The 22,172-nt window shown below is 36.0% G+C and overlaps 1 protein-coding gene across 2 annotated transcripts in view; it reads right to left on the reverse strand.

Annotated features, from left to right (window-relative positions):
• Positions 1–22,172, reverse strand: part of LOC140137927 (wee1-like protein kinase 1-A) — a 39,649-nt gene that overhangs the window by 13,717 nt on the left and 3,760 nt on the right. The window contains exons 3-8 of one of the 2 annotated variants that reach the window (XM_072159732.1): positions 21,872–21,916; positions 20,590–20,759; positions 20,043–20,164; positions 18,677–18,823; positions 17,581–17,724; positions 16,390–16,475 (exon numbers count right to left, since the gene is read on the reverse strand). In XM_072159732.1, coding sequence (XP_072015833.1) covers positions 16,390–16,475; positions 17,581–17,724; positions 18,677–18,823; positions 20,043–20,164; positions 20,590–20,759; positions 21,872–21,916 — 714 coding nt within the window. The remainder of the gene's footprint in view (positions 1–16,389; positions 16,476–17,580; positions 17,725–18,676; positions 18,824–20,042; positions 20,165–20,589; positions 20,760–21,871; positions 21,917–22,172) is intronic. The other variant, XM_072159733.1, reaches the window with a different exon arrangement.

Here is a 22,172-nt window from a genome sequence, read left to right on the forward strand (position 1 = left end):
ACCTCCCATTTGATTATTTGTTCTTCATTTTTATTTTTTCTCATTTCCGCTTTTTTCTTAAATTCAGTGAATATGTCCGTTTTTCCATGACACAGAAAACTTGTCACTCTAGCATAGATTTCTTTTTGACATTAGGGTGGACTTTGGTGAAAGTAAAGTGAATCAAGTGTTTTCGCTCACAGACAAATGCGCACAAAATACTTACCAGTTTCATGCTAAAATAAATATATGAAAAATGGAGCAGAGCGCAAAAAAAAAAAAAAAAAAAAAAATTGCAATTTAAAAGCTATGAGGTTAATTTTTCTTCACTAACTGTGATTAATTTTGGTGGAGCATTTTTTTTTGGTCAGGTGGAGCAAATTTATTCACATGATAAAGACTCCACCCTTCTTATCTAATGGTGCATCCCTAAAAAATTCTGCTCCTGTGGTATTTGCTTCTCTGGGTCTTCCATAGGAAACCTATGGCAGAGAAACTTCAAAAAAGGGACCATGGACCCATGCACAGTCCACGGCATTTTACACGTAGTAGTACAAGCACAAGTGTGCATTCAGAATACCTTAAGCAACAAGGCAAAATACAGATTCCATGGTGTTAAAAACTTAAAGGGCATGCTCCTTGGTTTTATTACATCAGGAATTAGGTTAAATCTTCTTTCAGAAATTGATCAGTTCCCTCGGATCGCGACGTCCAATGAGGCACATAGCAACGATACCAAGACGCAGTGTTCAAATTAAGTGGTTGTCTGGGACTACCACAATGAAAGTTGGACAGCCCAAAATGCTGACGGCTGTTGTCCAGGGGGGCAACCATAAATGTGACGTGTCATGTCAAAAGGAGACACTTTTGGGCAGGATCGTAAATGGAGAAATAGCCAAAAATCTGCCCGGTGGTGATTTTTTCCAAATTTGGGTTTGTTGCGAATTTGTGATGTTATTAATGTTAAAAGTATTGTCTGATAGTTTCAGACCAGAATATAACTGGCATCTTGTATTTTTTGAGACACTTTTCAAGGTAATTCCTATTCTCAACATTGTCAATAATATTTTTACAGGCCGATATCTCAATTTCTAATTTTATAATACTATAACTAACGAACTCAATATCTTCACTTAGGAATGTCCGATTTCATTGGGGAAAGCGGTGTTGTGGAGCAAAATATCTCTATATTTAAGATATGTAAAAACCTCAAAATTGATAACCTGCCCAAAAGTGTCTCCTTTTGACATGACACGTCACAAATGTGTACTAAGTAATACCGAGTAAGCTTAACATTAATTTAAGCTTCAATTTTGGTTAACTTTACAGATTCAGTTTTTTATTTAAAAATGTTGAAAAGCGACACCGCTATTTCAACGCCAAAACTAGCATTAAAACTATTCCGTTGGCAGTAATTCGGATAGGACCTATTTTTCTTGTGAAATCAATTTGTATAATTTCATATCTATTTTAGTCATTAATAGGTTACCATCTTTCATTTATATCAGAATATGCCAATGAAGAACATGGTCTCTAAGGACACCACATTGTCTCCAGTAGCCATATATTTTTAACCGGAAGTCATCACCATTGTACCTTTCGCGCAGTTATTTGGTGTAATGTGCCCTAAAGAATAGAATAAAAGTTATTTTTTATAGGGGGGAGGGGGTGACAATCCTTGTTAGACCTGGTTTAATATTCATATTGTGGGTCCTTTTCATATCTTGAAATGTCAAGAAGATATATGATTCCTGAGTGGGGTCAAATGAAAAAGATAAAAATTACAGAATACAGTCCAACCTCTCTTATCCGGACCTCTTTTATATGGATCTCTCTGTTATCCGGCTGTGAAATCTTCACAGGAAAACATGTTTTTGATGATTTAACACCTTAATTCCATGCTCTGAATGCTTAGAATGGCATATCTCTATTGCATATATAGCACTCTATGGCCATCTTTTAGTGCTATTATCCCATATAAGGTCATGTGTTATATGGTGGGCCCCAAAATAGTGGGAGGCGTTACATTTTTCTCTCCTCTTTCAGATTTAACGTTGTTGGTACAGAGTTATTCTTTGTCCAATTGCATAAAGTTTGGGCTCATTATACAGCTTGATTATTCTACTTTTCAAGTATGGTTCACAATTTGAAATTATCATTTGTTTAATTAGTGAAAAATATTAAAATGCTAACGAGGATAAACCTGGAGGATAAATGGTGGAGGATAAGCGGTGGAGGAGTATGTGTAATCTCTATGAGAAATGTTGTGGAAACATGATATCTTTAGATTTTATCATTGCCAAATTCTGTGCTATACATGCAAATCATATCTCAAATCAAAGCTTATTAATTTGATCTATTTTATGTTTACAAGTACTCACTGAGAACCGTAAGTCACAAGACCCACAATTTTTCCCTATTCTCTACGTGTACACAAATGCCTACATTTTCAGTAACACACGTTTTGGCTTTAAATTGTTGTATCTTGAGAATTATTCACCCTAAGATAGGAAAAGTATACATTTTTGGAAAGCATTTTAACCCGGGAATCCAAATATGCAGTTAAAATAAATGTAGGATACACTCTAAAGAAAATATTTTCAAAAATGTAATCAATATTTGGTGCGTAAAAGTTACATACATTTTCACACCCTGTATCACCACTTTGGTCAATCATAACATAGCAAAAGTATACATTTTATTAAAGCTCATAGTTTTGCCTGCCACAAAATTAGATAATACATTAGAGATATTCCATATCAGTAGCAAATGCATAAATTATCAATTTTCTAGTAAAATTAATTTTTTTTCATGATATCACCCTATATATTTTCTTACACACCCTGTATACCAACATCAATTTTGCATTGTTGGATTCCTTGGAACATGAGCTTTCCAAAAATGTATAGTTTTGTTGGTGTGAGATGTATAGTTTTAGACATGTATCAATTTAAGTGAAAATGAAGGCCAATGATCAAAATCAGTGCTTGTAACGCAAATGTGCCCCACCATAGGACACATGACCATAAGCCTAATCTTTTGTTATCCCAATTTCAGTCCTTGGAACTTTCAATACAGAATAACATGTAATTCACTTATAAATCAAAAATTAATTGTTTGCTTGTCCATAGATCACTTTCAGAAGTTGGGACGGTTGGTTGGGAAAAGGTTTTTTCCTTCATTTTTCTTATATAACCTTTTTTAAAGTACCAAAAGTATAATATGAAGTACTTGTTTGTATAAACACAGAATTTCCACCAAAGACAAATTCAAGGTAACCCCTTTAGTTGACATGTCTGGCAGACTTAAAATACTGCATCTTTAAGTTCAACAATGTTTTTACTTATGTAGAACGCTGAGGACGATCATACGAAATATCAGAACCCTCAAGAAGGTACGACTGTGAAGGGTTAACATGCTTTTTTTGGAAATTAAAAAAAAAACCAAAAAAACCCTTTTTTCCCGAAAATAAAGGAAAATTCTTCAAAACATAGACTCATGTGAGGATATCTCACCAAAACCATACCCATCCATCCACATGCATGGCTCCCTCCCATCAGTCATGTGGAAAAACTGTGGCAGATTTCTTTTTGACATTAGGGTGGACTTTGGTGAAAGTCTGAAGTAAAGCGAATCAAGTGTTTTCGCTCAGACATACGCACAAAATACTTACCAGCAGTGTCCGAAATAAGGAAAATATGGAGGTTATCCCGAGGATAACTAAAGCATAAGTTCTGCTTGTCCTCAATTACATTTTGGTTGTCCCCAAAATGTGTCATACTTTTGGAGGTAAAATATAGTGGTTGTCCAGGGGATAAGTACATAGCTCAATATGGTTGTCCCCAGTGATTTTTGGACAAGAGGACAAGAGGATAAGTGCTTATTTCGAACATTGCTTACCAGTTTGATGCTAAAATAAATATATATGAAAAATGGAGCAAAGTGCAAAAAAAATTTGCAATTTAAAAGTTATGAGGTTATTTTTTCTTCACTAACTGTGATTAATTTTGGTTCACCCTTGACACCAAGGTCTGGTCCGAGGTGGAGCACCAATTTTCTTTTTTTTGTTGGTCTGAGGTGGAGCAATTGTTTTTATAGTCAGGTGGAGCAGGTTTTTTCGCATAACAAATCTTTTAAAAGAAAGACCCCCACCAAGGACTCGAGTACTAATATACTATAGGAAAAGCCACTCGTTTGCGCAAATGAAGTCAGTCACACACAGCCAATGCGCGATCATGCATGTGATGGCCTAGCTGTACCCCTGTATGTGTAGGAGTGTATAACCTGTGGAAGAGATGATGCATGTTTACATATACGTTATCGTTTCAAAAAAAATTAAATGGTGAAAAAACAGCGAACATTTGGTCGAATCTTTCCATTACTATCATATCGTGAAAAACCAAATTGCTGAGGAGTTAGCTCAATATGCTAGGAAAATATTCTCTTCAATGACCCCATGACGAGACTGGCTAAATAAGCTGTATTTTTGCTGGAAAGATCCCGAATAATTGGCAGTCGATGGGCGCCATCTTGGACAAATTTAGGGTACCAAACTACCTCAAAACTGTCAATCAACATAATTTAGGGTACCAAACTACCCAAAACTGTCAATCAACATTCCGATTCAGGGTTGGACTTTTGACCGGTCAAAACCTGTTTTGTCCACAAAGCGGTTAAAACCAGGTTTAAACCGGTCAAAACCGGCCAAATCTGGTCAAAACCTAATTTGTATTCTGAGTTCAATGAAGTTGATGTATCATGTATACAGGTATAACATAACTATAATTACTACTCAAATAATAATAGAATAATATGATTAATTAATTAATTAATCATTAATTTTAAAATATCAAAAAAGGCCCTTCAAAAGCCAAGTTCTTAACAGCAACAGCCGAACTGGACTTCAACGAAGATTTCACTGACAAGGCCTACTGAAGTTAAAAGCTTCATGTAAGACATGTTGATAGGTTATTGTATCACAGTAATGAGTTGAGGAAGAATTGCAAAAAATGTGCCAAATAACTTAGCCTCACTCATGGACATGTTAATTAGAAAACTAAAACAAAAGGCTTTTTAAATTGCTTTTAAAATTTGATAATTAGGCTAATCTGGCTAATGGAATAATTAAACTAACTCTATCATAGCCACTATGGAGTAACAAAAAGTAATGTTACAGCCTACACTGATATCAATTTGTTTGTTTGTTGCACCTGTATGATACTGGCAACATTTTTGAGTGTTTGTATTAAAATATAATGTCAAGTGAGGTTAATTTTCAGTCTTTTTCCTTTATTTTATTTGATTTTGTAGCATCAAAATGGTTTTGACCAGTTTTGACCACTTTTTAGCGGTCAAAACTAGGCGGTTAAAACCTGGTTTTAACTTAAACCGCGTGGTTAAAACCAGGTTTTAACCGCCTAGTTTTGGTCCACATGACTGATGGGAGGGAGCCATGCATGTGGATGGATGGGTATGGTTTTGGTGAGATATCCTCACATGAGTCTATGTTTTGAAGAATTTTCCTTTATTTTCGGGAAAAAGGGTTTTTTGGTTTTTTTTAATTTCCAAAAAAGCATGTTAACCCTTCACAGTCGTACCTTCTTGAGGGTTCTGATATTTCGTATGATCGTCCTCAGCGTCTACATAAGTAAAAACATTGTTGAACTTAAAGATGCAGTATTTTAAGTCTGCCAGACATGTCAACTAAAGGGGTTACCTTGAATTTCTCTTTGGTGGAAATTCTGTGTTTATACAAACAAGTACTTCATATTATACTTTTGGTACTTAAAAAAAGGTTATATAAGAAAAATGAAGGAAAAAACCTTTTCCCAACCAACCGTCCCAACTTCTGAAAGTGATCTATGGACAAGCAAACAATTAATTTTTGATTTATAAGTGAATTACATGTTATTCTGTATTGAAAGTTCCAAGGACTGAAATTGGGATAACAAAAGATTAGGCTTATATGGGATAATAGCACTAAAAGATGGCCATAGAGTGCTATATGCAATAGAGATATGCCATTCTAAGCATTAAACATGTTTTCCTGTATGATACTGGCAACATTTTTGAGTGTTTGTATTAAAATATAATGTCAAGTGAGGTTAATTTTCAGTCTTTTTCCTTTATTTTATTTGATTTTGTAGCATCAAAATGGTTTTGACCGGTTTTGACCACTTTTTAGCGGTCAAAACTAGGCGGTTAAAACCTGGTTTTAACCACGCGGTTTAAACCGGCCAACCCTGCCGATGGTACCAAACTCCCTAGCAACCGTCACTCAAACTGCCGATGTGTCAGTCAAACTGCTGTGAAGTGACTTCAATTTTTAAACAGGGATTGAATTCGAGTGTCACGGCCCTGCCCCCAGCCTTGATATCTAATGATGCATTCCTTAAATATTCTGCTCCTGTGGTATTTGCTTCTCTGGGTCTTCCATAGGAAACCTATGGCAGAGAAACTTCAAAAAGGGCCATGGACCCATGCAAAGTCCATGGCATGTTACATGTACAAACATTTGAGTGCATTCAGAATACCTAAAACAATACGTCCAAATATAAATTCCATGGTGTTAAAAACTAAAAGGGCATGCTCCTTAGTTACATCAGGAATTACATCGCTGGTTAAATCTTCTAAATAGAAATTAATCAGTTCCCTCGGATCGTGATGTCCAATGAGGCACATAGCAACGATACCACCAAGAGGCAGCGTTCAAATTAAGTGGTTATCCGGGACTACCACAATGAAAGTTGGACAGCCCAAAATGCTGACAGCAGTTGTTAAAATTATTTTTCCCACCAGGGGTGACACTCCTCATAAGAACCGGGTCAATATTCTTATTTTGGGTCCTTTTTCATATCTTGAAATCCCAAGAAGATATGACACCCGAGTGGTGTCAAATGAAAGAGAGAAAAAAAGTAAAGAATAGAATAAAAGTTAATTTTTAGGGGGGGGGGTGACACTCCTCGTTAGACCTGGGTTAATATTCATATTGTGGGTCCTTTTCATATCTTGAAATGTCAAGAAGATATGACCCCTGAGTGGAGTCAAATGAAAAAGATAAATAAAAAAATACAGAATATAATAAGAATAATTTTCCCATCAGGGTGCTACTCCTCATAAGACTGGTAAATATTCCTATTTTGGGTCTCTGTCTCAAAATGCCAAGAAGTGGCAGTGGTATACCACAACATAGTGCCAAAGCCAAATGGTTCAGCTATGGTGTGGTAACTGCTCTAGTTTAAACATCATGATAAACTGCATAATCTAAACTTGGCCAGGGTTCGGTTTTTGCCGTTGCCCTTGAGCATTAAAAACACATGCCTTTAATGTCTTATATGTTGCTTATAATTACAAAATCTGGCCTTGTTACACTCAGGAAATTATTTTTGTAACTTAATAATAATTTGATTTGAGATGAAGAAACTGAACTATAAATCACTTTTAGTTTTTGTCATTTTTAATTGTTTTTGCTAAAAACTTTTTTTTCCACCTGTGGTAAAAACCTGCAAACCCTGACCTTGGCCTTAGCAGGTGTGCAGTATCGACAGGGGGGTGACACTTAAGTCACAGCTTTTGTATTAATTAGCAAGTGATAGCAACGCAAACCTATGACAAATTTCGTTGACTTTTCTGTGTGGCATGTTGTAATCTGGTTGAGTCAAAGGTAAAAAAAAATCTGACTGACCACATTTTTGGACCAGTTGTAGTACAACCGAACAAAACATTTTTTAGCCTTACTTCATTTGCCTATCTTTGGAATATTACTAGCTTCTCTGAGAACTACATAGGATACCTATGTCAGAGAAACTGCAAAAACTGTTTTTTAGCCCGAGGTCTCATGACCCTCGTTTATGTTTCAAGGCACAGCTAAAAATAAATAGAGCAAACAGCTTGAATATATATTCCATGGTGTTAAACTGAACAATGTTGTTCATAAAATATATAGCCTGGTATTCAGATAGGGTTCCCATGCACCCAGATTATGTATTTTTCTAACCTATTTCTTTGTAATCCTTAAAGTCCCTAGTACACAATTTTGTTGTTCCGAAAACAAAATATTGTCCAATGGGTGGGGGAAAGGTCATTAAACTTTACATCTAAGGGTCAAATTTCAAACTTCATCAAATTGTGTCGAAAACATTACTAATATATTCCTCTGATCATAAGGATTCAGAAAATGTAGTTTTACATATCTAGGATGTATTGTTCTTGAATTATTACCAAAAAGGCCAAATGTCTACCTCTTGTCAAAATGTTAAACTTGCTCCACTCTTGATGAAAATGGTGTCAAAATCTTCGTTTTGATAAATGATCTTAAATAATGCTACTTAGCAAGGATTTTTTGTTACCTAAAAGCATGTCAAGTTCCATGGGCTTCTATGGTCATTGACCTATTTTGATGAGAAATGTATGTTATGAAACGTCCTGCATACTGCTAACTAACATTGTTTAAGATCATTTATGGCAATAACACTGCCAATTCAAGCTTGTATTGTATGGAACGATAGCCGACAATGCTTTACCTACTGCCCACAATGACTATAACAATGCCAATCCAATCTTGTATGGAATAATAGCCGACAATGCTTACAATGACATTAACGCCAATTAAGCTTGTATGGAATAGCCGACAATGTTTTACCTAATGCCTACAGTGGCAATAACACTGCCAATTTTGCTCTGTCTGAAGTTTTATCAGATACTTTTTTGTATATAGAAAGACATGCCCATTAAGGACGATGAAGTTGAAACACCTGGCAATCGCCCTCCAGTGAAGGGAAGTGTACCTACAATGATGTCTCACCTAATGCACTTATCAAATGCAACCCCGGCCCCTGGGGACCCGGGGATGGCCGGGTCGTGAGCCGTGGATTTTGGGTTTAAAAGTTCAAGTCCGGGTAAACACCTGGCCAGTCCCGGACCCACCGGGCAAAACTCTCAGCCACTCCCGGCCCTCCCGGGCGAATATCCGATGCAAACCGATACAAACCCGGGTATTCCTCGGCCCAAGTTCCGGGCCCTGAGCATCGGATATAGGCCTGGATCTTAATATGGTTTTAATATTGCGGCAATCTTGTCATGCGGGCTCAAAATTCGGCAGGTATGTCTTCAATGGACTGCCAAGCTCTGGACATGCAGGGTGGATTCAAACGCTTCACATATAGGCCTACATGTGTGTTCCATTGTAAATACGTCAGAGGGGATCCCTGTGTGCCATCACTATATTTAATATGCATGCTTGTGTTAAATATTACGAGGCATGAAAGGCGGGTCGGAAAATGCCGGGCATAAACCAGGAATGTTGTATTGATGTAGGACCTACATGTAGGTCTATGATTAAAACATCAAAGATATGAAAGAAACAGATCACAGCATTTACATCTGTCCAGGATACGAGTGGCGAATGTTCGATCTTCGCATTAACATTTTATGCACATAATATTATAGGCCTATTTATGATTTTTTGATGTCAATACAAAAACTTCAATTATAATGCGGCTATTCTGTAAAGGCCCATAACCAGTGTTTACTCTCTCTGGAAATTGGGTGCTCGAATGAAGCATTTTCTCCACAAATTGGCCCAATTTTGGCTCAGTAATTCCTCAAATTGACTAATTGTAATACAGCATTGCAAATTTGTGTGGGCCAAATATTATTTTCACTGGGCCAAAATTGAGACATACAGCCTCTGAGTAAACACTGCCCATAACCCCATTCAAATAGGCCTGTCTTGTATCTTGTTTAAAATCAAATGACCATCTATCAAACTTTTGGCGCACAAGTTATTAATATTTTGTTTCACCAGGTTGTCATTTTGGATATTATTTAAAACATCCTTTCAACATCCTTCCAACATGAAAATATAATATAGTTTTGAAAATCTGTATATTAACACAAGACATTGGATTCAATACCTATAATTATTTTTTAAAGAAGAAAAATACAGCTCTTTACTCTGGGTGAAGGGTGGTTTAAAACTTGTCCATGATACGGGGAGTGGCGAATGCTCGATCTTCGATCTTTGCATAAACATTTTAAGCACATAATATTATAATAAATAAAATACATTTGGCATAAATAAGCATATAGCAGGCTCTCGTTTGGACGTGCATGTCATGAAGCCAGTGAGGTCTGGTTAAACATTAGAGGCCCGCTAAATAGCAGATACATGGCCTGCTGCAAAATTTGGAAACAACACCCAAGATTTTGTTTTTGAAATGGATTTATATGAACAATTACATTAATGTGGCGACTCAGTTGATTATTAATATACACCCACGCCTCAAGTCCGGCAAACGTGATAGGATTACCCGGCCCATAAATGCGGGCATCATTACTAGCAAACCACGGGCATGTTCACGGCCCATTTTACTGGTTGGAAAACCCCGGGTAAGGTACGACATAATCCCGCCCTCGACCTGGTAAAGTCCGGCCCAATTTCCGGGTTTTGGCCGACGTCAATTCTTCTACCAGTCCCGCCAACACCGGCTCCCCCGGGACACATTTTGAGTCAATCCCGGGTCACATGATGTCAAGTCCCGGACCATCCCCGGGTCCCCAGGGGCCGGGGTTGCATTTGATATGTGCATAAGATGAATGAAACTGACCACGTAACCAATGCTAACAACCCGGGTCAGAAGACATATGGTCGAATCCAACGAAAAGTGTACACGGCATGTTCAGGGCCATAACTTAAAAGTATTAATCAATTGGCATTCGTTTTTGTATTGTGTTTATTCGCCTTTATCATACCATATATAATAAGACCAGGCCTGGAAATAAGTCGGTCTGAACCAGGAGCCAAACATTTGGAAAAGCGGCTCCTGGTCCTGTAATTTTCTAGCGAACCAGGAGCCATTTTAAAGAGCCAGGAGTCGCTTTTTCTGAAAGTTTCAAAATGCTTATTTTGGTTATTTCTACAGCTTTCGATGCTCACCTGAGATGTTATCTGAACAGACTTTTTAATTTAATTTAATTTATTTTATTTTATTTTATTTTATTTTATTTTATTTTATTTTTTTATTTTATTTTATTTTATTTTATTTTATTTTATTTTAATTTAATTTAATTTTTATTTATTTAATTTTTTTTAAATTTTTTTTAAAATTTTTTTTAATTTTATTTAATTTTATTTAATTTTTATTTTTTTATTTTTTTTATATTTTAATTTAATTTAATTTAATTTAATTTTATTTAATTTAATTTAATTTTTATTTATTTAATTTTTATTTTATTTTATTTTATTTTGTCTTTTTTTCATGATATTAGGAAAAACAATATCTAGAAACACATTGGCAAAATTCAAGATGGCCGCCTTCATGATCGCGACCATCACGATCACCTAACCAGAAAACAAGGCAAAATACTGCCAAAATTATGACCCCTGAAGGCAAATATCAAGGAAAATTGGCAAAATACTAGGTAAAAGATAAGATTTGGCACTGCATTTTGTTGAAAATACATTGAAATGGCCGATATTTTGAGTGGAAATGAGCTTGCCTGACGAAGTTTTACTGGGTCATTTCCTGCACTGAACTTGTCAAAATGGAGCAATAATGGTCATATATACCGGCGCAAAATTCAGATTTTCTCTGGCGCCTGGGCGTGTAATTCTGGTTGGATCCAGGCGTCAAAACTCGGTAACCGTGAGGGTAAAATCGCTCGGCGCCTGCTTGTTTCAGGCTTGAATAAGACCCCTTCTGTGAAAAACTTAGACACAGAGACCCCAAAACATGCTATTTTACCCATTTTTTCAAAATATTTCTTAAAGTATTTTAAAAACATCTAAATCAGTTATGAAAAAAGTCATTGGATTGAATCTAAATTGATTTCCTGAAAGGTGTGTATTCAAAGATTGCCTGTTCAATTTTTCACATATTTGTACATAATTATGAATTTTTTGATAATTTTTTGAGTGGTATTTTTTACATTACCTACGAATACAATTTTTCATAGCACTAGATATATCTTTAAAAATGGAAATCACTAATAAATGCATAATTGATACAAGCTTTGATATGTCCAATACTGAAATGCATTGCATTAGGACATCTTTATTATTGTGTTTAGCTGCCAGAAATTCTAAATGGCACAAAGGTAGGTTTGGTAAAAATATGCATTACCTCCGAATACATGTTAAAGCTGTGCCATTTCCACAAAGTGAGAGAATAGTAAACAATACTTAAGCAATAGGTGCAGGATAATACACTCTTTATTTCTACCAAGTTTCAATAACCTGCGTTTAAATATTTCTGAGATGTCAACAATAAAAGCAAGTATTCGTAGGTAAATTTCGGTAACCGAATGTTTCCTACGAATACACTCTGACATCATGACAGTATTGTGAAACACCGCCATTCATGCCAATGCCCATATTGGTACATAACGAAGGCCTGTATGTTTGCTATCAAATCATATGTCAATGAAAGTTGCGAATTCACATACATGCCCACCATGCAAAACTGAATACGGCTTAATTGGTGAAAAAATATGTACTGAAATAGACGACGGTCTGCTCATTTGAAAGAAAAATCAGATTCAAAGAAGATTAGAAGGGGATAAATACTTGGATTTGTCAACTGTCATGTGTGCTTCATTTTAAATGTTTACCGACCTTCTGGTTTCCGAGTAATTTGAGTCCAAATTGATTTATTCGAATGTAACTTTTGACGTTTTCGCTAAGGTTACCTACGAATACCATGGAAAAATGACTGTTCTCATTGTCTCATGATCTAGACAACACATTGATGGACCCTGGTATAAAGCTAATTGTAGTTGCCCTCAAACGAAAGGCCACAAGACGTAACTGACTCCAAGATGGACTTCACAAGTCTGCAATAGCGGTTTTAAGCGATTTGTGTGCAATTAAGCAAATTAAAATCACTTTAGTGCCTTTGTTTCTTACTTCAATCCTCTTTCAACCGCTGTGAACCGACATTATTAATACATGATAGGGTCTAAAGTATCAATAAACGCACATAAAGAAAATAATACATTCAAAGTGCTTTATAAAAAGAAGTTTTGATTGCGATATCCAACAAAAGTCTAATTCTTACCTACAAATACTGAAATGTTACTTACGAATACAGCATAATACATGACATGTGTAATGAAGTGTCCCTACCAATGGAAATTAATTGTCAAAAACTTTAAGCGGTACCCCAGGACACTATTATTACCCATATACGGATTCATTCAACAATTATTTATTATGTAAAATTGCTGATTAACTACTTGTATATCAAAATGAAGTGGTCAAAATCTTGCTAAAAGCATCAAAATTTTTTTGATCTAAGGTAATAGCATTTATTCATTTGGACGTACCATCTGAAAGAGATCTAAAAACTACCATTTTATTAATTCATTACCATAATAGCAAAATTTAAACCTATAAACTCAATATAGATATTGTTAAATCGCTCATGTTACCTACGAATACCCGGGTTTCTTCACCTTTTCATTGTATACAGCGTTAGGTGTATGCGTATAATTCCTAATATTCTTGAAAACATATATCATACTCGTTCTTATACCAGGCATTGAGTTTTGCAATGTGACAGGTGTGCTGTAAATCGCACGCCTGGATAACCCGAGGTGTGCTTTTAGGTGTGCTGCAAATCGCACACCTAAATAAACCAAGGTGTGCTTTTTTCAAAACTGGTGTATGACTATGATTTCATTTTCAGCTAAAACTTAGCAATTGTGACAACATACATGTACTTTTTTAAATGGCCATGGTAAAAGCTCTGGGGTAATGAATGGTGTATACTGCATAGATGTCCCTGGACTTTGGACTTATTGCTAGTGTCATTTGTAATTTTTTTTTTTTTTTTTTAATTAGTTTTTTTTTTTTGGATTTAGAATGTCCCTAGAATGTCCCTGGAACTTTAGAATGTCCCTGGAATTTTTTTTATTTAAAAAAAAAAATTACAAAAAGATTTTAAAAAATTATAAATTCTTGTTTAAAATAGGCAAATTTGTAAATTATGTTCACATAATAATCTATGAATGATTTTAAAATGCATTTGTTTTGTATGCTTCTTTACTTCATAAATAGGTTGTAATGTGAACATCAATTATAAATTTGCCTATTTTGAACATGAATTTATAATTTTTAAATCTTTTGTAAATTTTTTTTTCAAGTTTTAAAAAAAATTAAAAATATTTCAGGGACATTTTTAAGTTCCAGGACATTCTAAATAAAAAATAAAAAAACTTAAAAAAAAAAAAAAAATTTTTTTTTTAGGTGTGCGAAAAATCGCACCCCTCGGCGTATTTTCAGGCGTGTGGCGCGTGCGAATCGCACTCGCACGCCTTAAAACTCAATCCCCGTTATACAATGTGTAAATTGATTCATACTCATTTGATAAATAAAATACAGAAACTGACCTAAATTTCATTTTCAAAATAAACTAGCATAAATTGACTAAGATCATATTGATCGCGTTATAAATAGGGGTAGGTTAAACAGCCTTTTAAAAAGGGTGATGTTTCATATTTCTTAGGGAACAGGCTTATTTGATGCAGTATGATCTCCTGAGCATTTTGACACCATTTTCATCCAAATCGGCCAAAAAATGAGTTGGTGCCGGCCAAAACAAGTACTTGGACAGGGGGGGTCTGTGGGGGGTCTGAAAATCAATATTTTTGACAATAATCATTATTATATGCCTAATTATGTTAAAGTTGGTGCTGATTTGTATGTAATTGATGTCTAGAATTCCATTTATGAAAGTTGCATACAAATTGGAGTTGTCGTTTTTCTTAAAATGGCTGTTTTCGTCCAAATATGGATGTGAGGCGCTTTGCATAAAACACGCACGTTCTTTTCACAAACAATTTTAATGATGCCATCTTGAAGATAATCACATGTGGCATATCCTCAAGAAATTTGGGCATTAAAATGCTTTTCGTTTGACCGTGGCACCATTTTTCGTATTCTCAGGAAGCCTTCCATTGAAACGTACACGTTTGAAAGTGCATTGACCCCTGTACAGTTAAATGGGAGCATTCTATGAAATATTCAAATGGCTGCCAAAATCAAACCGTACAATGTAAACCGCTCAAATTTCTTGAGCAGGTACTAACTATGATTATCTTCATACATACATCATTGAAATTTCCGTTTGAAAGATTGTTTGCATGTTTTATGCAAAGCGCTCTCACATCCATATTTGGATGCAAAACAGCCATTTTAAGAAAACGACAACTCCAATTTTTATGCAACTTTCATAAATGGAATTCTAGACATAAATTACATACAAATCATCACCAACTTTAACATAATTGGGCATATAATAATGATTATTGTCAAAAATATTGATTTTCAGACCCCCCCGTCCAAAAAATTGTTTTGGCAGGCACCAACTCATTTTTTGGCCGATTTGGATGAAAATGGTGTCAACATGCTCAGGAGATCATACTGCATCAAATAAGCCTGTTCCCTAAGAAATTTGAATATCAGGATTCCTTAACCCACCACTATTATAAAAATAAAAACAAATATTTTCTGGTTGAGCTAGCATTTTCCTGACACCCTGTGGTCTACATTACGAAAAAAGCGTTAATGGGAATATTCCATTTGTTTTAGGTTGATTAGTATTGCGATAGTGAAAGCATCCTAGTGGTATTCAGTAGGTAACATTGGGTTTTGATATCACATTTACTATCACACGTCCTGGATCTATTTTTCAAGATTAGTAATGGCACTTTTGGTTCCTATAAGGCCAATATGTCATCAATCAATGGGCAAAAGGAAAAAATTGTGGAGACATTTTTATTTGGACTTTTTTTTGGCCCGTGGACACTTTTGGTTGGATTCGACCATATGCATTGCATGCAAATGGCTCTCGCCACCGGAGCTGCAATGACGAGAATACCAACATGTTCACAATAGTTCACCCAATCATCAACCATATGACAACCCAAGCAATGTAAAGCACACCAGAAGAACCATCAAACATCACAAACAGCAAAGCATAACTGTCTCTACCAAACAATGTGTTAATGCACCCTTTCATGCCTGTGGCAATTACTAACTGTCAACTAACTAAAAGTCTAAAACTTTAAGTTTTAAGGACCTGTCTCAAAAATCGACAATGGCATAGTCAAACACATACGGTGTAATACACCCGAGGTTATGATAATGAATGTATAACACACCAGAAGAACCATCAAACATCACAAACAGCAAAGCATAACTGTCTCTACCAAACAAGGTGTTAATGCACCCTTTCATGCCTGTGGCAATTACTAACTGTCAACTAACTAAAAGTCTAAAACTTTAAGTTTTAAGGACCTGTCTCAAAAATCGACAATGGCATAGTCAAACACATATGGTGTAATACACCCGAGGTTATGATAATGAATGTATAATGAAACAGCAAATCAATAAACCAAACTATGCCTTACCTCTTGTAGGATCTCATTAGGCAGGAATCTGACATCACCTTCTTCTACCTTGGGATTGGCTATTGATGTCACCAGACCTAAATCACCTGCAAACATATCAAATATGAGATTAAGACTTAACACAAATTTGTCCTAGATTTGCAAATAAACACTTCTCCAGTGTGCCTCTGTGAATCAATTGGCTAGAGCTTTGTGCTAGTTTTTTTTTAAACGTTTATGTGCACTGGCTGCTCTGGGTAAAGCTTGTTTTTTCACTTCTATCAACCCAGAGAACTAAGTATATAATTTTCATCCCTATGTGACTTGTATATTTTTTAGAAATATGCAATTAAATATTATTGCCGCTAAGAATGTGACGAACACCATTCAAACCTTAATACCTAAAGATTAAAATCTTCCTCTCTTCTCCAGTGTGCCTCTGTGGCTCAATTGGCTAGAGCGTCGTGCTAGTAATAGGAAGGTCACGGTTTGAATCCGCCAGATGCACAGGTTTTTTTCTCAACATTTATGTGCACTGGCTGCTCTAGGTAAAGTTTAAAATTTGTTCATCCTACCAACCCAGAGAACTAAGTATATAATTTTCATCAGATTTGCAAATACTTGTTGGGTTTAGAGATTATACCAAAGAGTACCAACTCAAAATTGGTGCGTATGCAACACTATGGTTAATCCGCCATTTTGGTTTGTCGCTCATGAAGAGCAAATAGTGTACCTCCAGTGTTTGTCAGCAAAAGCTCAAAATCGAATGATAATTTTGTCACTTTTAAGGTTAAACTTATTATGGTAGGGCTGCTAAGAACATGCAATTACGTTATTTGATTGCAAATTGCCTATTTTGCCGTTGTAAGGCAGGTAAAATTTTATGCATGTAAATATAAATTTTCATAGATTACTGAAAGCTGGCCAGTTTTTTTTAGAAAATAGTTTTATAATGTGCTACTCAGGTTATCTCAGGCAGGGTCAGAATTTCAGTGAGAATCGAGAATCTATTCACACAAAGATTATCGTAAACAGATTTGTGTGAATCAAAGTTGATTCTTGCAAACTTTTGTTGTTTAGAAGTTGATTTGCAAGAATCAAATGATTCCCTCAAATATATTCTGCAAGAATCAAGATTGATTCTTGTACAGTGAAACAAAATTCTGACCCAGCTCAGGGCACATGTAGTCAGATCAAACCTCAGCAGCTTACCTATTTTGTATATTGGGCCAAATGTCTTATTCCTGCCTGGTATTGATGATAAACCATCGCCGCTTTCATCTACTTCATATTCCATCTGATTAGCAGGGGAATTGGTAGGTGACAAACCATCCTTATTAGTGATGAAAATGTTACCTGTATAGTAAGAAAATGGCACACATGAGACTACAATATCTAATCGTGTCACTCTATAGCTTTTTGATTGTTTTGTACACCCTATATCAACATTTTAATTAGTGCAGTTGTCAACATGCATGCTTCAGAGCATGAATAAAGGTACAAACATGTACTGTATCCCTATAATCTGTAAATAATGACGAAGGAGGAGGCAGTCTAGCAGGGCGTAAGAAAATGCCTGGATCCAGAGGAGGCTTAAAGGCATTCCTACAATGCACTATGATTGGGAAATTTGATCAATATAACCTAATCTTAAAGGCAAAGTCCCCATTACCACACACACACAAAATGGTAATTTTAAAATTGCAGCCAATGAGCTAATAGTTGAGAACTTGAGACTTATCAAATTAAATTGGATTTTCTTATAAAAAACATTATTAATGTCCCACTGCATTAATTTTATTCATCAGTCTCAATGTTTTGAATGTTAAATAAAAGGATGAAAACACCAGATATTTGCACACAATCCCAATGCAAGGTATGGTCAACTGTGCCACTTGTGTACAAAAGCTAGACATACCAAGGTCAGAAACCCGATTGGGTTATGGGAATGTCTTTATACATCCTCTGGCCTGGATCGGAAATAAATGATGCAAGCCCAAGAAATAATGATTTAAATGATGATTTTGGGGCTCAAGCAAACTTGACAATTTTGAGAGAAAGAAAATCAGGACTCAGCGGGATTGAACTTGGTCACTGGATTACCCGTCCAGAGTCTTTTCCAAGGCTCCTTTTAAGTGTTAACCATCGCGTATAGGACCTTGCGCACAATAATACACACTGGACGTTTAGCAGTACGCTTAATTTGTAAAAGGAAATCTGCAAAATATTATACGAAGTAATCACTCATCCGGATAACATGAGATCTGGACTGTAGTACAGTGTTGATGAGGTGACGAATGACTCCTACCTGGTTTGATGTCCATGTGAACCAGCCCTTGTGAATGGATAAAATGAAGACCTTGTGCTAGTTGTAAGAGAAGCTGCTTGAGTTCTGTTTCGGTAAAGCTGACACCAGTTTGTCTGTGTTCTTGGATTGCATCAGCCAAACTACCACCTAAAAAGTAACATGCAATTTCTCATCACATTATATCAAATTCAATTTGATTTTCTCATGAAAGTGGTCTTAAAGGCAAGGACTCAGCAGGGATTGAACCTGGTCAGTTTTTCTGTGTTCTTGGATTCCATCAGCCAAACTACCACCTGAATAAATCAACACTAATTTGTTATCACTATATTATCAAATTCAACTTGATTTTCTCATGAAAGGGGTCTTAATAAGGCACGAAAAAATTGTTTGTTCTCAAACATTTTGCAAAAAAGCAATAAGATGTGCTATATATGTGTTCTGTTGAGAGAGACAAACTTATTGTTGGGACCCCAACTACTTACACAGTACCGTACAACAAATTTGACTAATTGGAAATAAATTCTCCTAACATGAGACAGGTGCATGTGTGCCCGATGTCGTGTCATTGCATATGTGTGTACTTTGCAAAAGCTCTGAACTTGGCGAATGGCTGCTCAGTAACAACACTGCATACTACGCATAATTGTTTTTTCCCTTCAAGTCAAGCTTAATTTACAACATCTTACACTTTGTTCCTTTCAAATCATACATTTCGTGTCCAAGCATTAATGGTAGATGCAACCTGGACTATAATGTGACATTGTTTAAATCATGTACCGCATACACACCTTCTGGGAAATAATAAAAGAATACCATCACCACACCACACCCTACTAATCCTGGCCAGAGTGAGTCGGACCAGGGTTGTTGATTTAAAAAAAAAAAAATTTTAATCAAAAAATTCAGTTTTTTTAATATTTAAATCGGATTTTTTAATTTAAATCAATTTTTTGATTCCAAGAACTGCTATACCCCATGATACAGTCAGTGGCATGCTAGTCATATGCACAATCCTACCAGGTATTTACAAAAATCAAAACATGTTTTTACATGTGAAAATTTCAAAGAAAATATTTGGTAAAATCATGGGGAACAAAACCTGTTGAATTCTGCACCTTGAAGATGAATTTTTAGCAATAGATGACATCATAAAGGTATTTTAATTGTATCCAAAAGTTGTAGAAGCAATAAGAATGAAGTAAAACAGTCAATTTAAGCAAGAAATTAACTTACCATTTATCACAAATGGTAAGAAATGGATTTAAGTTGATTTAAATCAGTGTTTAAATCGGCGTGATTTAAATCAAACAACCCAGTGCTGGTGAGCGATTCACTCAGATCATTTTCTCTAAAATTGATCACTTACCATTACAGAATTCATTCTGAATTAACATGTGTCCACCTTCAGCCCAAGCTGAGAAATATCTCACTACATGGATGTCAGTCCCGAGTACAGCGTGAGCATACACTTCATTCAGGGCCATTTGCCTGTTAGAGAAATCATAACATTAGGTTACAGATCTGTATAATAACACATCTTAATGCATAAACTTCTCACTGAAGTGCAATTTAATAGCACATCTGACAGCCGGCCTTAACATTTCCAGAAGTGCAATTTGCAGCATGCCTATTATTGTCACAACTCAACCCCTGTTGATGAAAGTTATTTTGTTTACCCTTAATTTTTTTATTTTGCGCTTTTGGCGGGAAATCACAGATTTTTGTGTTTTTGGAAAATCAGGGTGCGTTTTTTGGCCTCCAAAATCGCATATTCTTAGCAGCCCTAACTATAAGACTAATAAAGTAATAATTGCCTGTAGAGCTAATTCACACTGCTTTTTGCAAATTCTATTCTACATTTTATTTCACCATTTATCTACATGATGGAATATACCTTAAATTGTGCTACTTACTCAAATGCTGAGCCAGCTATGGGCCTCTTGGATTTCTTGATAGCATAAAGGCATCCATCCAGCTTATTGATGCATTTGAAGACACTACCAAACTCACCAGAACCAACCTTACACACCTCTACAAACTCTTCATCATATCTAGAAACACTGCTCTCATGGAGGGCTATTCTCTGTGAATTAACAAAAGAATAAATTAATACATATTATATTATGGCGTCACTCATCATGATGAATAAATCATTCTCCATGCAATTGATTAATGAGACATCCAAGGGAAATTTCTCCTGATAATGGGTCATTATTTCTCAATTCACCCAATGGGAAACACCTCACCCCTTCAAATTTGTTCAAAATTGGTATACAGGGTGATTTTGGCTGGCAAAGCTCAAATTTCAAATTTTAGCTTAATCGGACGACGGTTTTCAAGCGCTATCCCCGCCCATTTTGTGCGATTTCTGCGAAAATGGCGCCCATCAATATTGTCGCGACCATATCTCTGTAACTGTAGGTCCTACTGAGCTGAAATTGGTGTCATTATTTAGCTAATCTCTCAAAGAATCAAAATCTGAACAAATTTGAAGGGGGTGAGGTGTAAAATCATTTTTTTTGGGTGATTTGAGAAATAATGACCCTAATACATATCGATCTACATATAGACGAATCCGACGAGCCACATTCCTACACCTCACTGGCGGCCATCCAGTGTTCGAAATAAGCACTTATCCTCTTGTCCAAAAATCACTGGGGACAACCAAATTGAGCTATGTACTTATCCCCTGGACAACCATTATATTTTACCTCCAAATATATGACACATTTTGGGGACAACCAAATTGTTAGACATCCATTTTACGCGACGCCAGTATCATAGGCATGCAGCGTTTACCGCTCTCGTGACGCTGTGCAAGTGCTATGGGCTCGCGATAGTGGGGTCTTGGATCATAATCCAAAGCGAACTAAGCTAGTTTGGCGCGGATGGCCCCCAGCTATGGCCGACTTAATCATGACCATCACTTCGCTCGTCGGATTCGTCAGATACATGTAGAGACCTCTTCCTCTGTCCTCATGGACCTTGTCCTCCATTCCCTCCAACATGGCTGCCATTGCAGTTCCAGTTGGTTCATTGTACAGGGTCTATATAAACACTGAATGATTTTAAGAGATCATAATGTATAACATGTAAAAATTCTTGAGTGCTGGTACCGTGCATCTGGTGCAGGTGGTAGGTGGTACTTTTTTATTTAAAAAAAAGAAATTAGTCACATCTCCACCATTCACTCACTTTGTCAGAACATTGTTTACTTCTTTCCCATCCATAATCCATCCCCTAAAATTGATTAAAAACAGTATCGGTATTAATTTATAATATTATTTAGGCCTACTCTATAATGCTAGCAAAATATAATGTGTCCAAATCCCTAGAAGTTCTGGAACCATTAATGAAATGTTGAATTGGAAATTGTTTTTGAGCGTGAGATGGCCGAGCGCGAGCGGTTAAGGCGATGCGCTGTCGGCCGGGAGAATATGATCGGCGTGGGTTCGAACCTTGGGCTTGCTTAAGTTGCCTTAGGTGAGAATTCTCT

This window comes from Amphiura filiformis, chromosome 17, assembly GCF_039555335.1.
Source record: "Amphiura filiformis chromosome 17, Afil_fr2py, whole genome shotgun sequence".
NCBI classification, from domain to species: domain Eukaryota; kingdom Metazoa; phylum Echinodermata; class Ophiuroidea; order Amphilepidida; family Amphiuridae; genus Amphiura; species Amphiura filiformis.